Source organism: Canis lupus, chromosome 12, assembly GCF_011100685.1.
Source record: "Canis lupus familiaris isolate Mischka breed German Shepherd chromosome 12, alternate assembly UU_Cfam_GSD_1.0, whole genome shotgun sequence".
Classification (NCBI taxonomy): Eukaryota; Metazoa; Chordata; class Mammalia; order Carnivora; family Canidae; genus Canis; species Canis lupus.
This window is the reverse complement of record NC_049233.1, coordinates 45,842,870-45,865,890: the sequence shown is the minus strand read 5'-3', so window position 1 is coordinate 45,865,890 and position 23,021 is coordinate 45,842,870. Positions and strand designations below refer to the sequence as shown.

At 40.2% G+C, this 23,021-nt stretch overlaps 1 protein-coding gene across 4 annotated transcripts in view; it reads left to right on the top strand.

Annotated features, from left to right (window-relative positions):
* The first annotated feature begins 2,107 nt into the window (after positions 1-2,107).
* Positions 2,108-23,021, top strand: part of SYNCRIP (synaptotagmin binding cytoplasmic RNA interacting protein) — a 30,970-nt gene continuing 10,056 nt past the window's right edge. For 2 of the 4 annotated variants that reach the window (XM_038554658.1, XM_038554657.1), the window contains exons 1-10: positions 2,200-2,333; positions 3,722-3,881; positions 4,614-4,732; positions 4,850-4,957; positions 7,810-7,923; positions 8,023-8,199; positions 18,262-18,397; positions 19,345-19,550; positions 21,765-21,914; positions 22,436-22,557. In XM_038554658.1, the coding sequence (XP_038410586.1) occupies positions 3,734-3,881; positions 4,614-4,732; positions 4,850-4,957; positions 7,810-7,923; positions 8,023-8,199; positions 18,262-18,397; positions 19,345-19,550; positions 21,765-21,914; positions 22,436-22,557 (1,280 nt within the window). In that variant the 5' untranslated portion in view covers positions 2,200-2,333; positions 3,722-3,733. Of the gene's footprint in view, positions 2,334-3,721; positions 3,882-4,613; positions 4,733-4,849; positions 4,958-7,809; positions 7,924-8,022; positions 8,200-18,261; positions 18,398-19,344; positions 19,551-21,764; positions 21,915-22,435; positions 22,558-23,021 lie in introns of all 4 variants that reach the window. The other 2 variants (XM_038554659.1, XM_038554660.1) reach the window with 2 other exon arrangements.

Sequence of the window (23,021 nt, the reverse complement as noted above, 5' to 3'; positions counted from 1 at the left end):
GGACAGAGGTCAGAGAAGAGCTGGAGATTTTAATTTGGGAGTCTTGGTTATTGCCTAGGACATTGCCTTGGACATTGCCTAAGTAGAAGCCTCCCCGCCACCGCCCTTCTTTTTTTTTTTTTTTTTTTTTAAGGAACTTGATCGCCAGGAATGTCTAAAAACGTGTTGGATGGTTCAGATGCATAATTTTCATTCTTTCATTCATACCATTACTCTATTTTTACTTTTGTAAACATTTAGGTTTTTCATTTAGGACATTATCTACCCTTGCATTACGAACTAAAACCCTTGTTGCCGAATTAGTCGAATACCACAGATACATGTGTAATAGTAAAGGATTTTTAGGTCCTGGGGATGTCAGATCCTTGCTAAACGGATTGGCTAGATAGTACTTTGGTCAAATATTTCATATCTTGATCCAGCTACCTGTGGAAAATAATCTGGCATTTTATGTGCTTAAGCACTTTGAAGAACACTCCTCTAACTTTTCGTCGAACCGATTTGTCAACAGCTTAGAGCTTATTTCGGGAACCAGTGAGGTCTTAAAAATAAGATTTTTTTTTTTAAGTCAAACGGATACTATTACATTACAGCTGAATTGGATAAAATTAGTATCCAAACCGCGACTGCAATTGTTAATGCTTTTGTCTTGTCTTTCCTATACCTCGTAAATGGCTACAAAGGAAATGTCACTTCGCGTAAGATTTAGTTGCCAAGATTTTTGAAAAGAAACACCGATATCTGTTCCTCACAGTTGCCCTAACCGCGCAGCTCTGTGCCGCCCCAAGTTGCTCAAACTGAGCTGCGAGGAAGCCCTTCAGTGCTTAGAAGGCCAGGGACTGGAACAGACTATTGCACAACTCTCCGCCACCGGGCAGTTTCGCTTCCAAATCTGGCCTTCGCAGTGTCCCACGGCCCGAGTCGCCCCTGGCTCCAGCGGAGCCGTCCCCCGCCCCGTCCCCGTCCCCGTCCCCGTCCAGGGCAGCCGGGGTCTCCTCGCCTGAGCCACGGGCGCCCCTGCCTCCGCCCAAGTGCAGCCGCGCGGGAGCGGGCGCGGGCGCGGGCGCGGGCCGCCGGGCGATCCCATTGTCCGGCCGGGGAGACCGGCGCTCCCCAGAGCGACTCCCGCACTCGAGTGCCACGGGCCAGGTTCACCGAAGGTCTGCGGGGCTCCGCGCCACTCCCCTCCCCCCGCCGCCCCATTGTCTGCCTTGCCCCGCCCCGGGGGACACGTGCGCCTGCAGCTTCCCGAGCGAGAAGAGCGCGGGGCGGCGGCGGCGTGGACACCGCCGCGAACGGCTGCGCGACCGCGGCGCCGGGGGCGAGGGCCGGGGCCGGGGCCGGGCGCGCACGGACCGGTGGGTGCCCTCCGCGAGCTGCGGTCGCCTTCCGCGCCCCCCGCCCCGCCGGCCCGGGACGGGGCGGACGGGGCGGACGGGGCGGGCGGCAGTCGGCGGGGGGCGGGGGGCGGGCGGCGGGCGGCGGGGGGCGGCGTGCGCGTGGTGCTGCGGTGGGGGTGGGGCGGGGCGGGGTGGGGAGATGCCTGTCTCCTGACAAAGGAGAACGAGTGGGACACGCCGAGCCGGCCCGCCCCGCATGGAGGAGAACCGGAGGGGGAGCCTCGGGAGGGGAAGGGGCGGGCCTTTCATTCACTGTCGGCCCCTCGGCCGCCGCCGGAGCGGAAGGGCGGGGTCTCGCGCCCCCTCCCCCGGGAGGTGAGGAGCCAGGGAGGTGGCGGGGCGTGGGGGCGGAGCCCGCGGGCGCGCGTCCTGAGGCGTCGGCTACGTCGTCACGTCAGCGCGGGAGAGAGAAAGAGAGTAGCCGACTCGGCTGGGACTGGGGGGACGGAGCCGAGAGAGCGAGCGAGGGAGCGAGCGAGGGAGGGAGGGAGGGTGTGAGCGAGCGCTCGAGCGAGGAGGGGAGAGGCGGCCACTCGTGTCTGAGCGGCCGCAGACGGCCCCGGCAGTGGTGGGGGAGAGGGGCAGGGAGGGGCAGGAGAGGGGCCGAGAAGGGAGCCCGCCGGAGGCTGGTGGCGGCGGTGGCAGGGGGAGCGAGAAGGAGGAGCTGGCGGAGGGCAGGGGCAGAGGGAGTGCGAGAGAGAAGCGGACGCGCGAGGGAGGGGAGGGAAGGGGGGGTCACGCGGGCGCGCGCGCGCGCACCGGGAGCGCGCTCGGAGGCGAGTGGAACTGGATCGGGTTTGCTGCCAGCGGCGTGAGCTTCGGCCGCCATTTTACAACAGCTCCACTCGCGCCGGACACAGGGAGCAGCGAGCACGCGTTTGCCGCGACCCGATCTCCTCGGACAGGATTCCTCCGCCGCAGCCCAACGGGGAGGTAACGACCGTCAGGACCCGGGTCTGGGAGGGGAGCACCGTGACATCGTGGAGTGAGCTGGGGGAGGGAGGTGTGGGGGGAAACCGGCTTTTCTGGAAAATGGATTCCAAGGGGGAGAGGAGCACGTTGACTGGGGCTGCTTGAGAGTAGGCCGCGGCCCGCGCCGCCACTTCCTTCTCTCCTCCATGTGCTGCCGCCGTTCGGGCTTTGTCTGCGGCGCTCCCGGGAGGAGGCGGCCCCGCGGCCCGCGCGGACCGCGAGCGGCGGCGGAGTTGGTGCTGTCGTGGCCGTCGTCGCGGCGCGGGAGTGGGCGGAGAGGAGCGGGTCCCGTCCCGCAGCCGCGCGGCGAGCTCGGGTGGTGCTCGCGGTCCGGCGGGCGTCAGGTAGTTCGCGGAACGCCCTCACCCCGCCGGGGTGCCGGCCCCGGCCCGTGGGTGGGACAGCTGGCCCCGGCGCCGCAGTCGCTGCACGGATGGGCGAGGGGTGGGGGCTTGCACCACGCGCCGCGGCTCGCGTCTCGGCGGGGCGGGCGGGCGGCCGGGGGTCGCCGGCGCCCGGGGCGGAGAGCGAGCGCGAGCGAGCGAGCGAGCGAGCCATGTGTCACGGCGGAGACGGCGGCGCTGGGGGGGGCGGGGAGAGCCTGTGGCCTGGCGCCGCCGCGGCCTCGGTGTGAAGGGGCGAGGTTGTGCTGCTGCTGCTTTCTGGGGGCTCCGATCTTGGCTTCGGGTTGACGTTGGGAGCCGGTGATGGTCGTCTTGGCCTGGGACTCGGTGGGTTTCCGTTGAAGGAAGTTGTAGGACATTTGAAGGCGCAGAGCACGTGTTTCTAATGGGCTCCTGGTGGCCGCAGCGGTGAGGCTGCCGCTATGGGTGCGGAGTCGGGGGCGGGCTTTGGGGAGCGGGGGTGAAGGGTGGAGAAATTGGGTGGTAGGAAGGTAGCTTGTGTGAGCGCTTTGTTCTTCGCTGGCTGTTGTTACTGATCTATAAGCGGCAGGCGGGAAAAGCGCGCACTTCGGGGGCTTACCTTTGAGAGAGAAAAGACCAGCTTTGCTTTCTCCACACACCTCATTCTCTGTATGGGCACAGCTGCATGTGGCACGCTGGCTCGTCCTCGTGCTGATTGGGCTCCATTTGTAATCTGGTTTTTCCTAGGGAGTGTTAGCAGGTGAGTCAGGGGTGGTGCTAAGGAAAAACATAGTGAATCTGTCCTCCTGTGCCCCGCGCTCCAAATCTGGCTTGTCAGGCGATAGTGACTGTAAGGCTGCTTTAAAGGGAGGCGCAGGTTGGCTGGTGTAGCAATTGGTAGAGAAAAGTAACGATTGGGGCTCTTATATTTCCTCTACCCTTTTTGAAGATCCTAGTTTAATTTTGCTTATTGCGTTTGAACAGATCTCTGGAAACATGGCTACAGAACATGTTAATGGAAATGGTACTGAAGAGCCCATGGATACTACTTCTGCAGTTATCCATTCAGAAAATTTTCAGACATTGCTTGATGCTGGTTTACCACAGAAAGTTGCTGAAAAACTAGATGAAATTTACGTTGCAGGTAAGAACTAACACTTGCAAAATTATATTATGAAATTTTTCTATTGGATTTCTGGCTTTGAGCTAAAATAGCAACTTTTTGTGGTTTCCAATAAGTGTGGGAACTAGAGTTTTGCTTTGTCGTGATAGTTGTGAAGTAGAGGTTAAGGTGTAATAGAGGGAGGGAAGAAGGAAGGGTTAGGAGCTAAAGGCTGGCTGGCCAGATGGATAAGTATATGATGGTAGCAACAGCTGCTTAAGGTTGGGAACAGGCCATGTGACTTTTTGGGGTATTTTTATAGTAGGATTCTCGTTAAATAACTCGGTAACTGTAGATTTGTAGTCTTGTCTGTCTTGGTGTGGCTGTTGCTTTTTTCCAGTGGTATTTGAAATGGAGTAGAGGTTCAGTTGTCATGCTTGGTACTTTGTTGGTTGATTTTAGGATTTGTAAGCCTTATATATTTACGATAGAAATACTTAAGCATTCAGCATTATGTGACTTAGACACAGAACATGATGTAAAAGAAGTTGATTTCATTATTGTAAGTGTGGTTGAGAGGCCTTATTTAGTTGAGATTGCAGTTCAGAATGACTATAAAGTATGTGTGTTTCTCATTATATAGATACGGGAAATGGAAGAATTCTTAGTTGGCAAGCATGTACCTGTATTGGCAAACGTGATCTCTTAAAAAATAAAATAAAAAGTTTCCAAAAATAATAAAGTTGACAACTAATTAAGTTTTCTTTTCTCCAGGGCTGGTTGCACATAGTGATTTAGATGAAAGAGCTATCGAAGCTTTAAAAGAATTCAATGAAGACGGCGCATTGGCAGTTCTTCAGCAGTTTAAAGACAGTGATCTCTCTCATGTTCAGGTAACGCTAATTTCAGTGTAAATAAAATAAACAGGAATAGTTTTGAATTTTTTTTTTTTTAAATTAGAAACAGATAGGACAATTATTGTTAAATGTGTTTGGAAAATTCTTTTGTAGAACAAAAGTGCCTTTTTATGTGGAGTCATGAAGACTTATAGGCAGAGAGAAAAACAAGGGACCAAAGTAGCGGATTCTAGCAAAGGACCAGATGAGGCGAAAATTAAGGTATATCTTTAAAAACTTTTTAAAAAAATTCCCTTCAGTTTTAAAGTTCTTTTAACACTTTTGTGGCTTTGGCAAATAACCGCTTGGAAGTGAAATTGGGTGTGTGTTTCTTTAAGATGTTGAGAGTTAATAACCATGAGATAATTTTTTAATCTTTTCTAATCACTAGTTTTTGGAAAGTTCCTGTTTTATTTGTAGAACAACTCACTTTTAAGTTTTTCTTGTTACTGAGGTACGGATCAAATCAGTGTTGGTATTCTAAAGAAAAGATTTAAATAAGCTGTGCCATATTTCTAAATGTTTCCTGAAAAGCTGCAAGTCCAGATTAGTGACAGTGGAACAAAAATAGGAGGGCATCAGTTCACTCCATACTTGTGGGGAATGTACATTTAACAGTTGACTGTTTTACTTAGAATTCTTAAACCCCCAGATTGAATGGATTTAGAATTTTAACACTACCTTCTTCCACTTCTATTACTGTTGATTTTAAAGCTCATTTGTTCATTTCTAAAGGGAGCTTTTATCAATAAAATTGATTAGCGTGGAAAAGTAAATGAAGAAACAGGCTGGGAGTGGATGCTTTTTTATTAAGGTCATGTAGAACCAGTGAGTAGACTCAAATGCAGCTAGGTTTTGATTTTTGTTTTGGTTTTTAGTTGTGTTGAGTTTTTAGTTCATAGAAAATGATGATCATAGTAGTTTTAATCTGGTGCTCTTAATACAGTGTGCTCTTGAACCCAGGGTTATGGTTTAAGAAAGTCAGTTATAAATGGTGCTATATGATGTTTTAATGGTACAGGAGGAGAGAGACTTAGAATGAGGATTTAGCTGTTAATGCCATCCATAAATTTGAGGCTTTCACAGGTCTGTGAGTGAATTTGTTTAAATCATATATCTAACTTTTTCCATTGAAATGAAATATGGTTTTCCCCTAAGTAATTCTATTCTAATTACATTTATATTTAGGGGTTATAGTTATTAAACTTTTATTAAATGTAAAATTTAGTTTATATATGGTTTTTCTGTTTTGTTTTTGGGAGAGAGTGGCTTAAAGCTTTAGTGTGACTTAAATTGTAGCAAGAAGACACTGGTATTTTTAAGAAGAGATTTGTTGGGGAATAAGTTTTCCTTAGTTTAGGGATTGGTATAAAAGGTTTCATTTGGGTCATATAAAGATTAAAGTGAAAAAAAAAGATTAAGGTAAAAGAAGCATGGGGATTGCAATACAGGAAAAAGGGAAGATGAGCCATTTAATGATTTCATTTATGTTATAGTAATATAGTAGATTTCAGTTTATTTTTGTTAAACGGTATTATATCTTTCTAAACATCTTGGTATAATAGAAAAAGCCTTTTTTAAAAATATTGTAGTGCTTTGTGGGCCTTTTTGTTAGAGTTTAGAAATAGAGGAGTTTTTTTTATTGAAGAATTTTTGTCAGATATTTAGCATTTTTGGGGGTAGAAGATGTATAAAAATCTGTCTAGTCATTTTCATTTTCATTTCCAGAAACTGAGGTGAACCCAAATCATTTAACAGCATTTTGATAAGATTTGTCATTGTTTGGTGTCTTTTTTTTTTTTTTTTTTGATTTTTAAAGATTTTATTTATTCATGAGAGACAGAGCGAGAGAGGCAGAGACACAGGCAGAGGGAGAAGCAAGCTCCATGCTGGAAGCCCAATGTGGGTCTTGATTCCGGGACTCCAGGATCATGCCCTGAGCCAAAGGCAGATAGATGCTCAACCGCTGAGCCACCCAGGTGTCCCTGTGTCATCTTGTTTTTATTTCAGGATTTATCAGCTATTTGATTATATTGTTTATAAAGGGGTTTTGTGCTTTGAGGTTGAGATAGTAGAAGAGAATAATTCTTGTTTTTTTTCCTTAGGCTAGCAGCCTTCTCGTACTTTTTTTGTCTATAATAAGGGGTAAGAGAAACTAAGACGCTGTTTAGTAAATAGGAGTTATGTAAATTTTAACAGTTCACTTTTAGGGGAGATAAAATGTAGAAATTATTTCACATTGTTGGCAGTTACATAAAGTTTTCAAAGTCATTTTGGTTCTCCTTTGTTCTGAATGAACTATGCTGTCCTGTGAAGCATGGTGCTTGAATGTCAGATGTGTTGAGGTTGTTCTTCCTGTAACTCCTAAGTTTCTGGACTTAGTTTGGGGACTGTAATTTGTTTAAAGGTTGGTGAAATGCCCAGAATGGCAGCATGTACTAGAAGTGTGGGGTACAGGGAAGTTGTTGAGTGAGAAATCCAGACTTGGGGGAGAGGAAACTTGTCTAGCTCCTTCTTTGGGGAAAAAATTAAACTCAACCAAATTAGTTGCAGTAGGAGCGCCTGGGTGGCTCAGTCAGTTAAGCATCTCCTTCAGTGCAGGTCATGATCTCAGGGTCCTCAGATGGAGTCCCATCAAGCCCCATATGTAGCCCCACACTAGGCTCCCTACTCAGCACGGGGCCTGCTTCTCCCTCTCTCTCTTTCAAATAAATAAAATCTTAAAAAAAAAAAAAACAAATAGTTGCAGTTATTATTTTTTTTTTAGGAGATACTAGCAAAATAGATACAGACCCTGCCTGAAAGTTGTTGATGGATCAATATTAGTTTTTTGTTCACTAAACACCAATTAATTGGAGACCAGAAAATAATTTGAACAGGATCCTGAAATTTTCACTAAAAATGGTACATTAGAGGAAAAATTCTAAAACAGTACCAAAAACCTGTTTGTAGGGATTGTTGCCAAGGTCAATGGAAAGATTTGAACAAGATTGATTTTTTTTTTTTTTTAATTGTGAAATGCATGGGTGTGGTCTTGTGATTTAAATGTATTAATGACTTTTGAACTTTTCAAGGCACTCTTGGAAAGGACAGGCTACACACTTGATGTGACCACTGGACAGAGGAAGTATGGGGGACCGCCTCCAGATTCCGTTTATTCAGGTCAGCAGCCTTCTGTTGGCACTGAGGTAAAGAAACTAAAAACTTGTACCTTTTGTAGTAAATGCACAGGTGTCTGGTTTCCTAAAGAAACTCTCCATGGTTTTTACTTCATGTTTAATTTACAGATATTTGTGGGCAAGATCCCAAGAGATCTGTTTGAGGATGAACTTGTTCCATTATTTGAGAAAGCTGGACCGATATGGGATCTTCGTCTAATGATGGATCCACTCACTGGTCTCAATAGAGGTTATGCGTTTGTCACTTTTTGTACAAAAGAAGCAGCTCAGGAGGCTGTTAAATTGGTAAGTTTTTTTTCTTCCAGTCTCCACATTCACTATCTTTAATTATAGCCTGGTTTTTTTTTCTTAACGTGTGTAAGAGTTAACCAAATGTTTTTTGAAGTGTTGATAAGACATTGTCTTTTACGTTCCCTGTGTGTTCATTGTAGCAGTGTTCTTCCCATGTATAGTTGATTGGACTATAGGATCTGTAAGGTAGTGTGTTAGAATTCTGAGTTACTGGTTCTTTGAAAGTCTGGCTTAATGATTGTTCTTTTTAATAGGAATATTAAAAGATTTCAGAAAATTAAAAAAAAAAAGATTTCAGAAAATTACTTATTTTCTGATTGTACCTGGGCCATCCCTTTTTCTAAACTACATTTATCATCTATTGTGATGATAAATTTCTAGTTAAAGAAATAAAGGATTTTGTGGTGAGTGGAACAATACTTGATTTCAAAATACCAGATGTAAGGTGTGGGGACCTAATTATTTTCCCAATTTTTGAAAACGAATGTTAATTATTGAAATTATGGTTTATATAGTTCATCTTTAAACTAGTTACATTAAATTTTGTGACTCAGATGGTTTCTACATTTTATAATTCAAGATGTCAAAGGTTAATTTCAGCCCAAAGAATGAACCAAAAAGTACAGCTGGGAAGGAACTTTTTAAAATGGTCCACCAGTTATTTGTTAAATTTACCTTATCTGGCTTACATATTTTAAGGGTAATTCTAAGTAAACTTAATATCCTCAGGTTAATTTCTCCTGAATTTTATTTTTCCTTTCCTCACATTGAGACGTTTCACATTTTAAAGTATACCATAAGGAGAAAAACCCAACTGTGCTTTGTTTTGCTTTATATTGCTTGAATTTCTCCATTGGTGTGTATAGCTAAATAAGGTTAAAGACTTTACATTAGAAAAGTGATTCTTGAAAGGTAATAGTGTCTTTAAGAAAAAGAATTCGGGAGTTTAGGTATTTCTTTTTAAATCATGGGTGATGTTTCCTTCCTTTAAATAATGCTTCCTGTTTCAGAGCAGGGTCCAATTCTATAGGGAGTGATTCACTGGTAACCTTTGGGTGGTCAAAATTTTAAGTTTCGAGCAGTTCAGGTAAAATTAAGGGCTTTTTAGAGTTCTGGAAAGATGCTTTAGTAGAAGTCATTCAGTTTGGGACGCTTGGGTGGCTCAGCGGTTGAGTGGATCCCAGAGTCCCAGGATCGAGTCCCACATTGGGCTCCCTGCATGAAGCCTGCTTCTCCCTCTGCCTGTGTCTCTGCCTCTCTTTTTCTGTGTCTCTCATGAATAAATAAATAAAATCTAAACAAAACAAAGCAAAACCATCCAGTTTAATTTATAAAAGAATACGAACATTTTTGCCAGGTAGTAAATAAAGTAGTGGTAAGTTTTAATATGGAAATGTAGAATGAGAAGACAACGAACCGTCTTACCACAATTACAGAATTTACCTTTGTTTCCTGATCCATTTTACTTGGTACTACATAAAATGTAAGAAGTACGGTTACTTAGTGTATAAGTGGTGATTTGTGTATTATCAATTTTTTTTGTGTGTGTGTATTATCATTTTTAAAGGAATCACTAAACCAGCATTTGCAGGACACTTAATTCTTGCTACCAAAATACAGTAATTTTGGTATACTTCACTGGAATTTATTTCTAGACTATTTCTAGAATCCTTAAAAAAAATGCATCATTAGAAGAAGATGGTATATAATTCAAATGTAACATGATTTTGAGTGCCAATAAAAACACATTATGAAATAATGTTTCAGTTTGGGCAGTTGCCTTAACAAATAAAATTGTCCAAATTGTTTTGCTATAGGCTGAAAATATAGTCTTATTAATATAGTTAAGTTTTTTTTAACTATAATGCAGAAAGTTCCATAGATAGCCAAACAGCCATTTTGATTCATCTAGGAACTAATTGTCCTTTTTTACATTTTTTTCTGGGTTTGTGATTTCAGTTCTTATCTGGAGCATGTTTATTTCTTACACTGCCTGAAGAATTAGGAGGCTTTGCATTTTGGTGCCTTTTAAAAGATATTTTTAGTGGTGGTGGTGTACATCCACTAGGATGAATTAGATGTATCATCGTTGCTTTTTTTAAAAGGATGCTTTGCTGTGGTAGGATTATGGTGATAACAGAATTGGTAGATTTGCCTTAATATAACAGGAAGGACTAGACTTTTGAGGAAATGAAACATTCTAGAGAAATAAAGGATTCAAATTAATTAGGATGTTTTTTGCTACTTTGTATTTATTGTGGAAATGAGTACCATTCTCCTAAATGTGTTCCTTAAAGGAACATACTTTGAAAACTTCCTACATGTGGCATATCATGAGAGTCCACTTGAATTACACCTCTATCTATAAAGTGAATTTTTATATATAAGATAATGGAATGGTCATTCTAGGTGTAGATAATCATATGTTGAAAAACCTGTTTGGCATTATTTATAGATTAGACAGGATTGAAGCACCATTTCTTTTTGTTTTCCTGTACTTTGTCCTGAGGAATACCTTAGGTCAAGATAGTTTATATACTGGAGTGCCTGGCTGGCTCAGTTGGTAGAGCATGTGACTCTTGATTTCAGAGTCATGAGTTCAAGCCTCACACATTGAGCATAGAGCTTACTTAAAACCGTTTGTTTTTTTTGGTATGATTCCGTTATAATTTTCCCCGCAGATTAAAAGTTATTGTGGATGGATTTTGGGGCACCTGACTGGCTTAGTTGGTAGAGCACGTGACTTGATCACTAGGTCACAAGTTTGAGCCCCACGTTGGGGGTAGAGTTTACTGAACGTATATGTATGTTGGTGGACTTTATTTATTTATTATTTATTTATTTTTTAAGATTTTATTTATTTATTCATGAAAGACAGAGGGAGAAGCAGGCTCCATGTGGGGAGCCGGATGTGGGACTCGATCCCTGGTCTCCAAGATCAGGCCCTGTGCTGAGGGCGGTGCTAAACTGCTGAGCCACCCCGGCTGCCGGTTAGTGGATTTTAAATTTGTGTTGGAATTACTTGTAAAATGGATTGCTATTAAGAGCTGGAAAAGAGGCATGAAGTTAGAAGCAACTGCAAACTTTTAAAATTAGCTGGTTTTCAGCCAACATTTATTTGCTTGCATTTTGGGAAATAAAAATATTTTTTCCTAAATAATAACCTAGGGGAAGCAAGACCTAAATTTGCAAAATGTGAATTATAGCTACCTATTGAGTGCTTGTTAAGATGCAGGAGCTGTGCTTGGGTGCTACATTATTACCTTTAAATACTACCTCAATCTATTCTTTAAAGTAATTGGAATTTATTCTGCAGAAAAGTAAGTAGCTTAGATGACTTACCAGAGGCCCTACAGCTTTAGTTTGATACCAAGTTTGTTCAGTTTGAGTTTTTATCTTTGACATTCAACATAGCAGTTGAAGTCAGCAATACACATTATGTCGTCAGGTAGCCTGATTATTTAAATTATATAGTGGTTTAGATAGTGTTAAAAGGAGCACAGGAAATAAGCCCTGTTTGTACTGCCAAAATACTTTTGGAATCTATCTTCATTGCTACCACCCTAGTCTTAAGATACCATTCGAAGACTCCTAGCTACTGTTTTCCATTGTCCCTTTAGAGTCTTAACATTCAGTAGCATAGGTCAGATCACAACATTCCTGTGTTGAAAAAACTAATGCCTCCAAACAAGGCCCTGTCTTATCTGATCAAATTTTTCCTCCTTTCTTATTCTTTATTACCCTTCCATCCATGCTTTGCTTTTTTTTGGTACCCCACAGAAGCTATGGTCATTTCCATTTCAAGGCCACCTTTTGCTATTTTGTTTTCTAACACTCCCCCAGTTACCATGGCTGCTGTCTTATCATTCAGGTCTTCTTAGTGGAAGGCCTTTCCTGACTTTGAGCAACTTACCCATCCAGTTGCCCCATGACAGTATCCTAAACACAATAAAATAGGATGTTTAGATATATTTAAAATTATTTCTTGGTTATGTAGATTATTTGTTTATCTTTCCTTCAGGATATAAGCTTTTTCCTGTATCCCTGACATTTAGAACAGTACCACTATTTATCCAGTAGGTGCTGGATAAATAACCTACCTGACTGCCTGACTAGTGCCATATTATCTATTATTTATGACTCAAGAATTTATAACTTTCCCACATCAGCTGTGGGCTCTTATGCTATTTAAAGATTGTCTACCTTCCATTTGCAATTATTTACTCCGTGGTAGGGATTAGTGTAGATTAATGGGGGCAGTGTTTTCCCTGTCATCCCCTGGGAGATATTTGGAAGTATGTGTAGTATTTGGGTTGTCACAAAGACCAGGAAGAAGGGCAGGCAAGTTGTGTGTATATCTGTTCGTGTGGTGTGCTGTGGAATTGAAGCTCAGCACACGAGTGGTGTGGTGTGCTATGGAATTGCCACTAGCAGCACAGCGCCTATTGCAGTCCTAGATAATAGAAATATCCTGTTGAAAATGCTGACAGTGCCTATGTTACAAACATTAGAATAGTTGGTCTCTATTTGCATATTAAAAGTTAACAGTTTTAATAGGCACTGATGGTTTTATTCACTAGAGTGGTTGGTGTATGCTGGTGCAGCATGTGTAAAACCATTTTGATAATGTAGCTGACAAGATAGGTCCACGAGGTATTTAGTAACACGTTAGCAAATAGTGTGTTTAATATGAAAACACTACTTTTACTGTGGATATATAGGGTAGTTTGATTCAGTTCTTGACTTTAGAGTTTATGGGACTTGAGAGGCTGACTGCACTTAAATTGGAAGCAGATGCATTGTTTGGAGGGTAACCGAGATGGAGGGTTAGGTTGTATTGGGGTTGTTACAGAAGGGTTTGTGATAAAGATCTCAGAGCAGGACAGTTTAGAAACAGGTGAGGAGTGCCTGGGTGGCTCGGTAGGTTGGGTGTCTGCCTTCAGCTCCCGTCATGATCCCAAGATCCTGTGATGGAGCTCTGTATCATGCTCCCAGCTCACGGGTGGGGTGAGGGAGAAGGGCTGCTTTGTCTCCTTTCCCACCTACTTGTGCGCATACGCTTTCTCTCTCAAATAAAATCTTTTTTTAAAAAAAAAAAAAAGGTGAATGTAGTCCAAGCAGTGTTTTGTTGAAAAAAAAAAAAAAGATAAAACTAGTATAAAGTCAGTGCCAGAAAGTAATTGTCATGACTACAGGCTAAGTTGCATGACGCCATTTAAGTTTTTGGTGTTGGTGTGGGTAGCATAATGTAAACAACAGAATAATGAAGGATGTTTGGATGAAGAGAAAAAGACCAGGAGAGTGGCAGCCATAGAAAGGAGAGAGGTTGAAATCTTTAAAAGGAGAAATGTTAGGTAGTGGTGTGTTAAAGGTTCCACTGATTTTTATCAGTGATTTAAATTGGACTGCTCGCAGAATGTCTGGTGACTTGAATCTGAACGTAGAGATAAATGCCCTGGATGACCAAATCAGGACCTGAAAAGATTTTGATAGCCTGAAACATAGTTAACACCAGCAAGATGGAATTGAGTAAGGACAAAGGTCAAGTCCTATATACAACTAATTTCACAAGTAAGCTGTAATGTGAGTCAGCAATGTGTTGTCCTTTCCAAATAAGCTAAGGTAATCATGGACTATGGGTTACAGAAGCATGGTGTTTTAGATGTGGAAGATTAGTAATAGTCTCTAGTTTATTCTAGACTCCTCAATCTCAATCTGTATCTACAGTATTGTGTTATGGATGTCATTATTTGGTGACACTTTCAGGAGGCAGCTTAGTTGCCCAGGATCAGAGAAGAAATGATTAGCCAGGCATAAGAGAATAGTTGAGTCATGAGCATTGTATTTAGGTATGTGAAGTACTGTCATATAGGGGAGAAAATAGAGTTGTATAATATTTAGGGGAGTAGATTTTGGCTTCATGTAAAGACAATTTTGGGGGCACCTGTTTGGCTCTGTCTGAAGAGCCTGCAACTCTTGATTTCAGGGTTGTGAGTTTTGAGTCTCCCACATTGGGTGTGGAGATTACTTACATAAAAACTTAAAAAGGATTCTCTACCCAAGAAATATTTAAAAATAAAAATAAAGTGGACAGGCTGGGCAGGTAGTGGCTTTGCTGCTATGGGAAGAGTTAGAACTGACTGAATAACCACTTCTGTGTTAGATTCCAAATCTGAGGTCGCTAAATTTGGGGGGATTTTGGCGACTGACGGGCTATGAGGGAAGAAAAAAGTGACTTGAGCTTTTAAGCCTAGTGACAGAAATGTTCCAGACTGTAAAACTCCTTTTGTGGTGTTCTGATAGACTGAAACTGCATTGATTAATGTTCAGAGATCATCCTTACTTTGTCACCCTACTGTGGTACTGAATCTGAAAGCTAGATCTCTGAAATATCTTAACACATCAGTGCCCAGCTTCCTTGAGTTGGAGGGCATCTTTTTTTTTTTTTTTTAATTCATTTTGATACTATGATAGTGTCCTGATGTACTAATTCTTAAGAGTTAGGATTTATCAGCCTTACATAAAATATCTGTTAAGGTTCAGAACAGTTTTGTTATGCCCTTCGGCCACTCTACTCGTTACCCACTGCTGGGTTGTGAAATTTATTTGTGAATTTATGGTGATTGGTCTTCAAATTATTAAAAGAGAGAAAAGTTAAACACAAATACACATACAAAAACTGCATGTTTAATCTGTAGATGGGGCACTACTTTAAGAAATGTTTATTTTGGGGTAGTGGGGGCTTTTTTTTTCTTTCTTTCTTTTTTTCAATAATCTTTATATCAGACGTAGGGCTCTCAAGCCCTTGACCCCGAGTTCAAGAGTTGAATGCTCTGCCTACGGAGCTAGCCAGATGCCCCTCTGGGTACTACTTTTGCTTTATTTGGACAATATGCCCAGAGGATCTGCTTTGCTTCTTTAATGATTTATTTTGATTGGAGAGAGCCAGTTTACTCTCTGTGGGTTAGCTTTAATTGTTGCATCTTTAAAAATTTTTTTAAATAGGGATCCCTGGGTGGCGCAGCGGTTTGGCGCCTGCCTTTGGCCCAGGGCGCGATCCTGGAGACCCGGGATCGAATCCCACGTCGGGCTTCCGGTGCATGGAGCCTGCTTCTCTCTCTGCCTGTGTCTCTGCCTCTCTCTCTCTCTGTAACTATCATAAATAAATAAAAATTAAAAAAAAAATAAAAAAATAAAAAAATAAAAATTTTTTTAAATAAATATAGATAAAGTTTATTTGCTAACTCTTCATGTCATTTATACTGTTTAGAGACCACAGCCATCTAAAAGAACCTACCTACCCTGCATTGATTAACCGTAGCAGGGCAAGTGATGAAATAGAAGGGAAGAAACTTTTCTTCTGTAAATAATAATGGAAACAGTCATCACTGCTTTGAAGCTGCATTGTTAAATGTTGGAAGTGGTATAACCAAGAATTCTTTTTTTTTTTTTTTTTAAATTTATTTACGATAGTCACAGAGAGAGAGAGAGAGAGGCAGAGACACAGGCAGAGGGAGAAGCAGGCTCCATGCACCGGGAGCCCGACGTGGGATTTGATCCCGGGTCTCCAGGATCGCGCCCTGAGCCAAAGGCAGGCGCTAAACCGCTGCGCCACCCAGGGATCCCTCGAATTCTAATTTTTCTTACAAAATTTTATTTTTTTTTCAAACTTAGGTATTTTCTTAGGTTTTGCTTCTAGGACTTTTGGAGGAGGAAAGTTATGCCAAGTTCTATCATCTTCAGAATAACTCCTATTTTTTCCTTTAAACACTTTGTATTTTTTTTAATTTTTATTTATTTTTTTTATTATTTATTTATGATAGTCATACAGAGAGAGAGAGGCAGAGACATAGGCAGAGGGAGAAGCAGGCTCCATGCACTGGGAGCCTGACGTGGGATTCGATCCCGGGTCTCCAGGATCGCGCCCTGGGCCAAAGGCAGGCGCCAAACCGCTGCGCCACCCAGGAATCCCCTAAACACTTTGTATTTTCTATTTTTCTGATATCTTAGTAGTTTTTGTCAACTCCTAGAGTTAAAAGATTAGATGATCAAATGGAAAGCTATTGCTTTGTCGCTAAATTGGAGTATTTGATGCTAAGTTATAAAAATCTAGGCAGTGGGGGGGGCACTTGGGTGGCTAAGTGGTTGGGTGTCGGCTCAGATCATGATCTCGGGGTTCTGGGATCGAGTTCTGTATCAGGTTCTCAATAAGAAGCCTGCTTCTTCTGCCTATGTCTCTGCCTCTCTGTCTCTCTCATGAATAAATCTTAAAAAAAAATCTAGGCAATGTGTGTGTTTTAAAGCAATTTATTGTGTTCTTAAGTTAACTTATTTGTAACTGAGTATTGTAGTCTACTTGTCCATAATCCCATAAAATGATGGATTCAGCCATAACTCTACTATTTTCAGGTAACCCAGATAGTTCTACTTTTAAGAGGATTTTGGTATTAATAGAGAATATAAATGCTATGAGAAAACAAGGTGGTGTGTGGTAGAATTTTTCAACCTCAATACTATTGATAGTTTTAAATCAGGTAATTCTTTGTTCTGCTGGGCTATCCTGTGATATAAATAGCTAAGATTATAGTATTGTGGAGAGAAAGTAGTCAGAATTTTAGGATGAACTTAAGTGATATCCAAGTATTTAAACTTTATTTTGGTGATGAGGAGCTATTGAGAGATTGTTTTCAATAGGCAAAACCTGTCATTTTTTTTTTAAAGGTCTCTGGCATAACTGTATAGAATATAAATAATCCTGGGATCATGAATTGAATCAGTGAGGTAGAAAGTATAAAACTGTTCGAACTGAAGGGAAGAACATTTGAACTTCATGTTAGATTTTCAGTATCTGGAGACGGAGAAAGGGACAGGAAGGAATTGATTTTTTGACTTACTATCTGCTTTCTTGTACTGATGAACCTTTTATGCAAGAATGGGAGGAGAGAGAGATGCCTGGCTAGCTCAGTTGGTGGAGCTAGCTACTCTTTATCTCAGGGTTGTGAATTTAAGTCCCACATTTAGTGTAAAACTTAAAAATGGGAGAGGAATGGTATTACTTTTGCCATAGTCTGGTCCATAAATTGTATGGAAATTTATGTTGATTTTTCTTAGTTTATATAGCCCCACTTGTATGTACACACAACATAGATTTTTTTTTTTTTTTTGAGGCCAGGTGTGGAGGATTAATCCATAATTACTGCTATTGCTGCTACTATTATTACTAACCTGAAATTTTGAGGTGATTTTAACTGTGATATAAATAATTAACTTTTCCTGATGATTTGAGTATGTTTGAATTTGGTTTGTAAAGAGTACTGATTAGTAGATTTGTCACTTTGACAGTTTGGGTTTTACCTCTTTAATATCTCACCCTTATATTGGATATGGTTGCTTGAAGACTTACTTTTTACTCTAGTTTTATATTTGCTTCCGTACTTGCACCATAATCAGTCTGCTTGTCTTTCTCCAATTTCTTTGTAGACTTGATGAAAATGAGATGGGGAAAAACGTAGGGTTGGATTCAGGAAAATAAGGTTTTCTCCTTTTAGAATCACGCATTTGAACGTGAAAACCCCTTACTGGAACTTTATACAAGAGTGAAAGGGGGATGGAAAAAAAATAGATTTAGGTACTGGTTAGCAGAAAGGCAGAAAGCTTGCTGGTATTTGAATCTGTTTGCCTTGCATGAGGATAACTGGTTGCCAGGATGAATTTAAGTAGAAATTAAGGTGTTGTGGGATCAGCAATTTTGAATTTAAGCTGCTTACAGACCTGGTTCCTCATTTATCAAGTTTGTGTTTCAAGGACTTGACAAATTTTTGCATTAATTTAATTCATAAATTTTTTTTTAGTGTGTTCTGTTAGTATAATCTTCCTATATGTCTCATAATTTTCCTCTTAGAGTGCCATATGCTAACTGTATTTTTAAAGGATAAGAAAACCTGATGAACATAGGATTGAAATAAGTTTGTTAAGAATTTGCGCAGATTTTTATAGTAAATGATGATAAAATATTTTAAGTATTTTTAAAACATGGTACACTTTTTCCCCTTTTAGTATAATAATCATGAAATTCGTTCTGGAAAACACATTGGTGTCTGCATCTCGGTCGCCAACAATAGGCTTTTTGTGGGCTCTATTCCTAAAAGTAAAACCAAGGAACAGATTCTTGAAGAATTTAGCAAAGTAACAGGTAAGTTGGATTTAAATAGAAGGATTGTGCAACTTCTGATACTGAAGATAATTGCATACTTTATGTGACATTGTTTTAAACACTGTATTTATTGACTTGTTTCCTCCAATCATATGAGATAGGTAACTCCCATTTTTCAGATGAGGAAAATAGGTACCCAGGCCTTTGGGAAATAACTTGTCTGAACATTACATAGTTGGTAAGGAATGCTGCTGGGATTTGAACAGTCTGCAGAATCTGTTCATTCCCTGTTTTGGAATCTTTGTGTGTTTTTTTAATGCATTTTTAGGTGATAGCTTGACATTCTTAGTAGGACCAATTGAGTAATAATTTGACTTTCTAAATTATTGGAATAATACTGCCGAAAGCAGAGATTATATATTGTCAATATGGTGCAATTTCTTTGAACTGTAAAGCATTTTTTATAATAGTTTCCAAGTTGGGCTGTTTTTATTACTAGAAAGTATTTTGTCTGCCTAGAATGTTTAGCCCTTTATCAAACTGTTATTAATCAGTCTCCAGGAACATTCAAAATCTTACTTAATACTAATATATTTCATTTGAAATAGAGCTTTTGATGACTGAGGCCAGAAAAGTATTCTAGAAGAGAATTTTAGTGTTTTCTTGGCATAATAAAAATGTTCAACCATGTCTGACCTATACTGCCATTTTCCTAACAGTTATATAAAAATTTTATGCTTCTGTCAATCAGTGGGAGAATAGTCCTTGGGTCTAATTAAAAATACATTTTCTTTTCATGGGGATTTTTTTTTTCTGTTTGGGACATGTGTAAAATGTGGATCAGGTAATTTATCTGGACCAGTTTTTTTGAGAGTCGTCTTTAAAGATAAGATACTACTTTTCAGTTTTATATTCTAGTATTAGCAAATGTTTAGATATATTTGTTCTTGCTAACTAATTCCTCTGGAACTGTTGCTTATTTTCAGAGGGTCTCACAGACGTCATTTTATACCACCAACCAGATGACAAGAAAAAAAACAGAGGCTTTTGCTTCCTTGAATATGAAGATCACAAAACAGCTGCCCAGGCAAGGCGTAGGTTAATGAGTGGTAAAGTCAAGGTCTGGGGAAATGTTGGAACTGTTGAATGGGCTGATCCTATAGAAGATCCTGATCCTGAGGTTATGGCAAAGGTAATGGCAGTCAAGTTAATAATTTTTGGTGGGGGTTCGTGGCAGAAGGAGGCTTTAGTGAGGGAAGTAAAAAACTTATAAAATGAATTGTGTACTTTGAAAAGCCATATTTTTGAAAGTGAGAGAAGTGTTGTTTATTAAAGCCACGTATCAGAAATAATACCATCTGTATAAGGAGTGAATGTAGAAATTTATTCATGGACACTCATAATTTTGTAGCTGTCATACTCATGATGATGAGTAGTTAGCCTATATGCTGTGGAGATGGCTCACTATCATTTTTGTGTGGATTCTAAGAGCAGTGTCTTTGCATTTTTGAGAATGGCGCCATTAGCTTACATGGTTTTTGTGTTAAAAGTCCAACTCCTAAAAATAGTGAACTGTACTGGCCTCAGCAGAGGTGCTGCAGTTACAAGGTTTAGCTATTATTAGGTATCCTGCTTCAGCAGTCAGTTGAGACATCCTATGAGAACAAACATCTCTTGAGTCAACACTTTACTCATTAGTGCAGCTTGTAGTTAAGTTACTCTACCTAAGAATCCCCCTTATTGGTGATAGGCTTGCAGATACAACTTGTTCACTTATCAACAGTGTGAAATGCCAGAATGGTGAATATTACTAAAGGATAGGCTTAAGGACAGAAATACTTAAGTATTCTTTTTTCTTCTGGCCTTTTGGATTATCAGTTTAAGAAATTTGGATGTTGATTTCAAGTATTTTAGGAAAGAGTGATGCTTCTTAGCAAAAGGTCAACTTTTGTAATTGTACTTTGAGGAGCTTTCTGGATTGAAAGAATTTTTTGTCAATATTTTGAATACTCCTGTTCTACTTTATATTAACATTCCAAAAGCAGGTTTTGACTGCCTGTGTTAAGTGTTAAATGTTCAATAGGTATCTCAGAGGCATGTTAGAAAAGGACCACCTCAGTTTTAATTGCAAAGTAATTACTAATTTAATAAAAACTAGTTAAACATACGTTTGTTTTGTTTTGAGCCAAGTACAGAGTTCTCATGTAGTCCTTGGCCACACCCATGCACAGCCTTCCCCACTATCAGCATCTGCACCAGAGTGGTGTAGTTCTAGTCAGCTTATATTGACACATTATTGTAACTTGAAGTCTGCAGTTTAAGTTAGGATTTACTTTTATTGTACATTTTGTGGGTTTGACTAGTATACAAATGTATGACATAAATTCATTATAGTGAATAGTTTTATTCATTCAGAATAGTTTTATTGCTCTAAGAATCCTTCCTGATCTGCATAATCACCCTTCCATCCCCTCTAACCTTTGGCAGCTATTTTTTTGTCTCCATAGCTTTACTTTTTCCCAAATGTCATACAGTGGAAGTCATACAATATATAGCTTTTTAAGATTCTTAAAATATATGCATTTAAGGTTCCTCCTTGTCTTTCCGTGGTTTGATAGCTCATTTCTTTTTAGCACTGAATAAGAATCCATTGTATGTACTATAATTTATCTATTCACCTACTGAAGGACGTTTTGGTTGCTTCCAAGTTTTGACAATTATGAATAAATCTACTATAAACAACCATATGCAGATTTTTATGTGGACAGGTTTTCAACTCATTTGGGTAAATACCAAAAAGTACAGTTGTTGGATTGTATGGTAAAAGTATGTTTACCTTGTTAGAGACTGCCAAACTGGTCTCCATAGTGACTATACCATTTAGCATTTCCACTAGCAGTATTTCTGCTCCATATCCTTACCTGCATTGGTAGTGTTAGTGTTAGTTTTTGGCTATTAAAATAGGTGTGTGGTGGCATTTCATTGTTTTAATCTTTTTTATTTTTAAAAATATTTTTTAAAACTAATCTCTGCACCCAGCATGGAGCTTACGTTTATAACCCCAAGATCAAGAGTCACATGTCCTACTTACTGACTGAGCCATCCAGGCATCTCTCATTGTTTTTATTTGTAATTCCCTGATGACATCATGTCGAGTGTCTCTTCATATGTTATTTGTCTACTTTGGTGAGGTGTCCGTTCAGGTTTTTCACCCATTAGATTGAGTAGTCACACTTCCTAGGTATTTTCAAATGGAGTTTGAAAACTTAGTTTATCTTTTATATATTTGATACTCCTTTAATGGGTAGTGACCAAAGTTAATTTTGTAGGGTGGGATGGTGGCATCTTGGAAATTGAACACTTTGGAGAAATTTACAGGGAGTTTCTGTTTTTTCTTAATTTTCAGGTAAAAGTGCTGTTTGTACGTAACCTTGCCAATACAGTAACAGAAGAGATTTTAGAAAAAGCATTTAGTCAGTTTGGGAAACTGGAACGAGTGAAGAAACTAAAAGATTATGCTTTCATTCATTTTGATGAGCGAGATGGTGCTGTCAAGGTAAATAAATGGAATTATTATAGGCATCTTAACTAATGATTTTTAGTCATCCTACAATTGGAAAATTCTAAAAACTTGAAGGACACTCAGAGGTCATGTAATCTACTCTAGTTAACTTGTGGCTGTAGCAAATTGCATTAACTTACTAAACTGATAAACTGAGTCAAAAAGATCATTAGTTGAAGAGCTGGATCTTTAGATAAAATCTAATTGACTATTCTAACTCATCCTTACAACATCAATGAAATGATTTTTTAACTTTATTTTTTTTAAAGATTTTATTTATTTATTCATGAGAGACACAGCGAGAGAGAGGCAAAGACATAGGCAGAGGGAGAAGCAGGCTCCATTCAGGGAGCCTGATGTGGGACTCGATCCTGGGACTCCAGGATCACGCCCTGGGCCAAAGGCAGGCGCTAAACTGCTGAGCTACCCAGGGATCCCCCTGATTTTTTAACTTTAAATGAAGCATAATTGTTGATAAAGGCATCTTTATGTTGATCAATACCTCATTTTTTAAGGCTATGGAAGAAATGAATGGCAAAGATTTGGAGGGAGAAAATATTGAAATTGTTTTTGCTAAGCCACCAGATCAGAAAAGGAAAGAAAGAAAAGCTCAGAGGCAAGCAGCAAAGAATCAAATGTAAGTAAAAATTGCATTAATTTAAATGTTGGTAGATTAACTGGTGAAAAATAGGTGTTGCTCAAACCTGTTAAAGACATACATAACATGCCTTTACCTTTTAAAGAAGACTCAAAAGCTTTGAAACACTGGAAAATGCCAGGTATCTCAAGAAATGTTTATTGTAGCTGTTGCTATTGACTATACTTAACGTAAATACTTATAATTCTAAATAAATAGTTTTATATAATGTAAATCAGTCTAAGATATTTCTTAACTATATTTTACAGACTGTACTCCTGAATTATGTGTTTTAAATATTAGCAGTCCAGAAGTGTTGATCTATTATTTGGTTAAAGGGTAGAGAGTTCTTTCCTCAGAGATAGGAGATATACTGAATCTCCAATTTTGATAAACTCTGCTTCCTCCTCATCCGAAGAGGCTTCTCTTTCAATACATAGTACCTTTGGCACCTCAAAGATTCC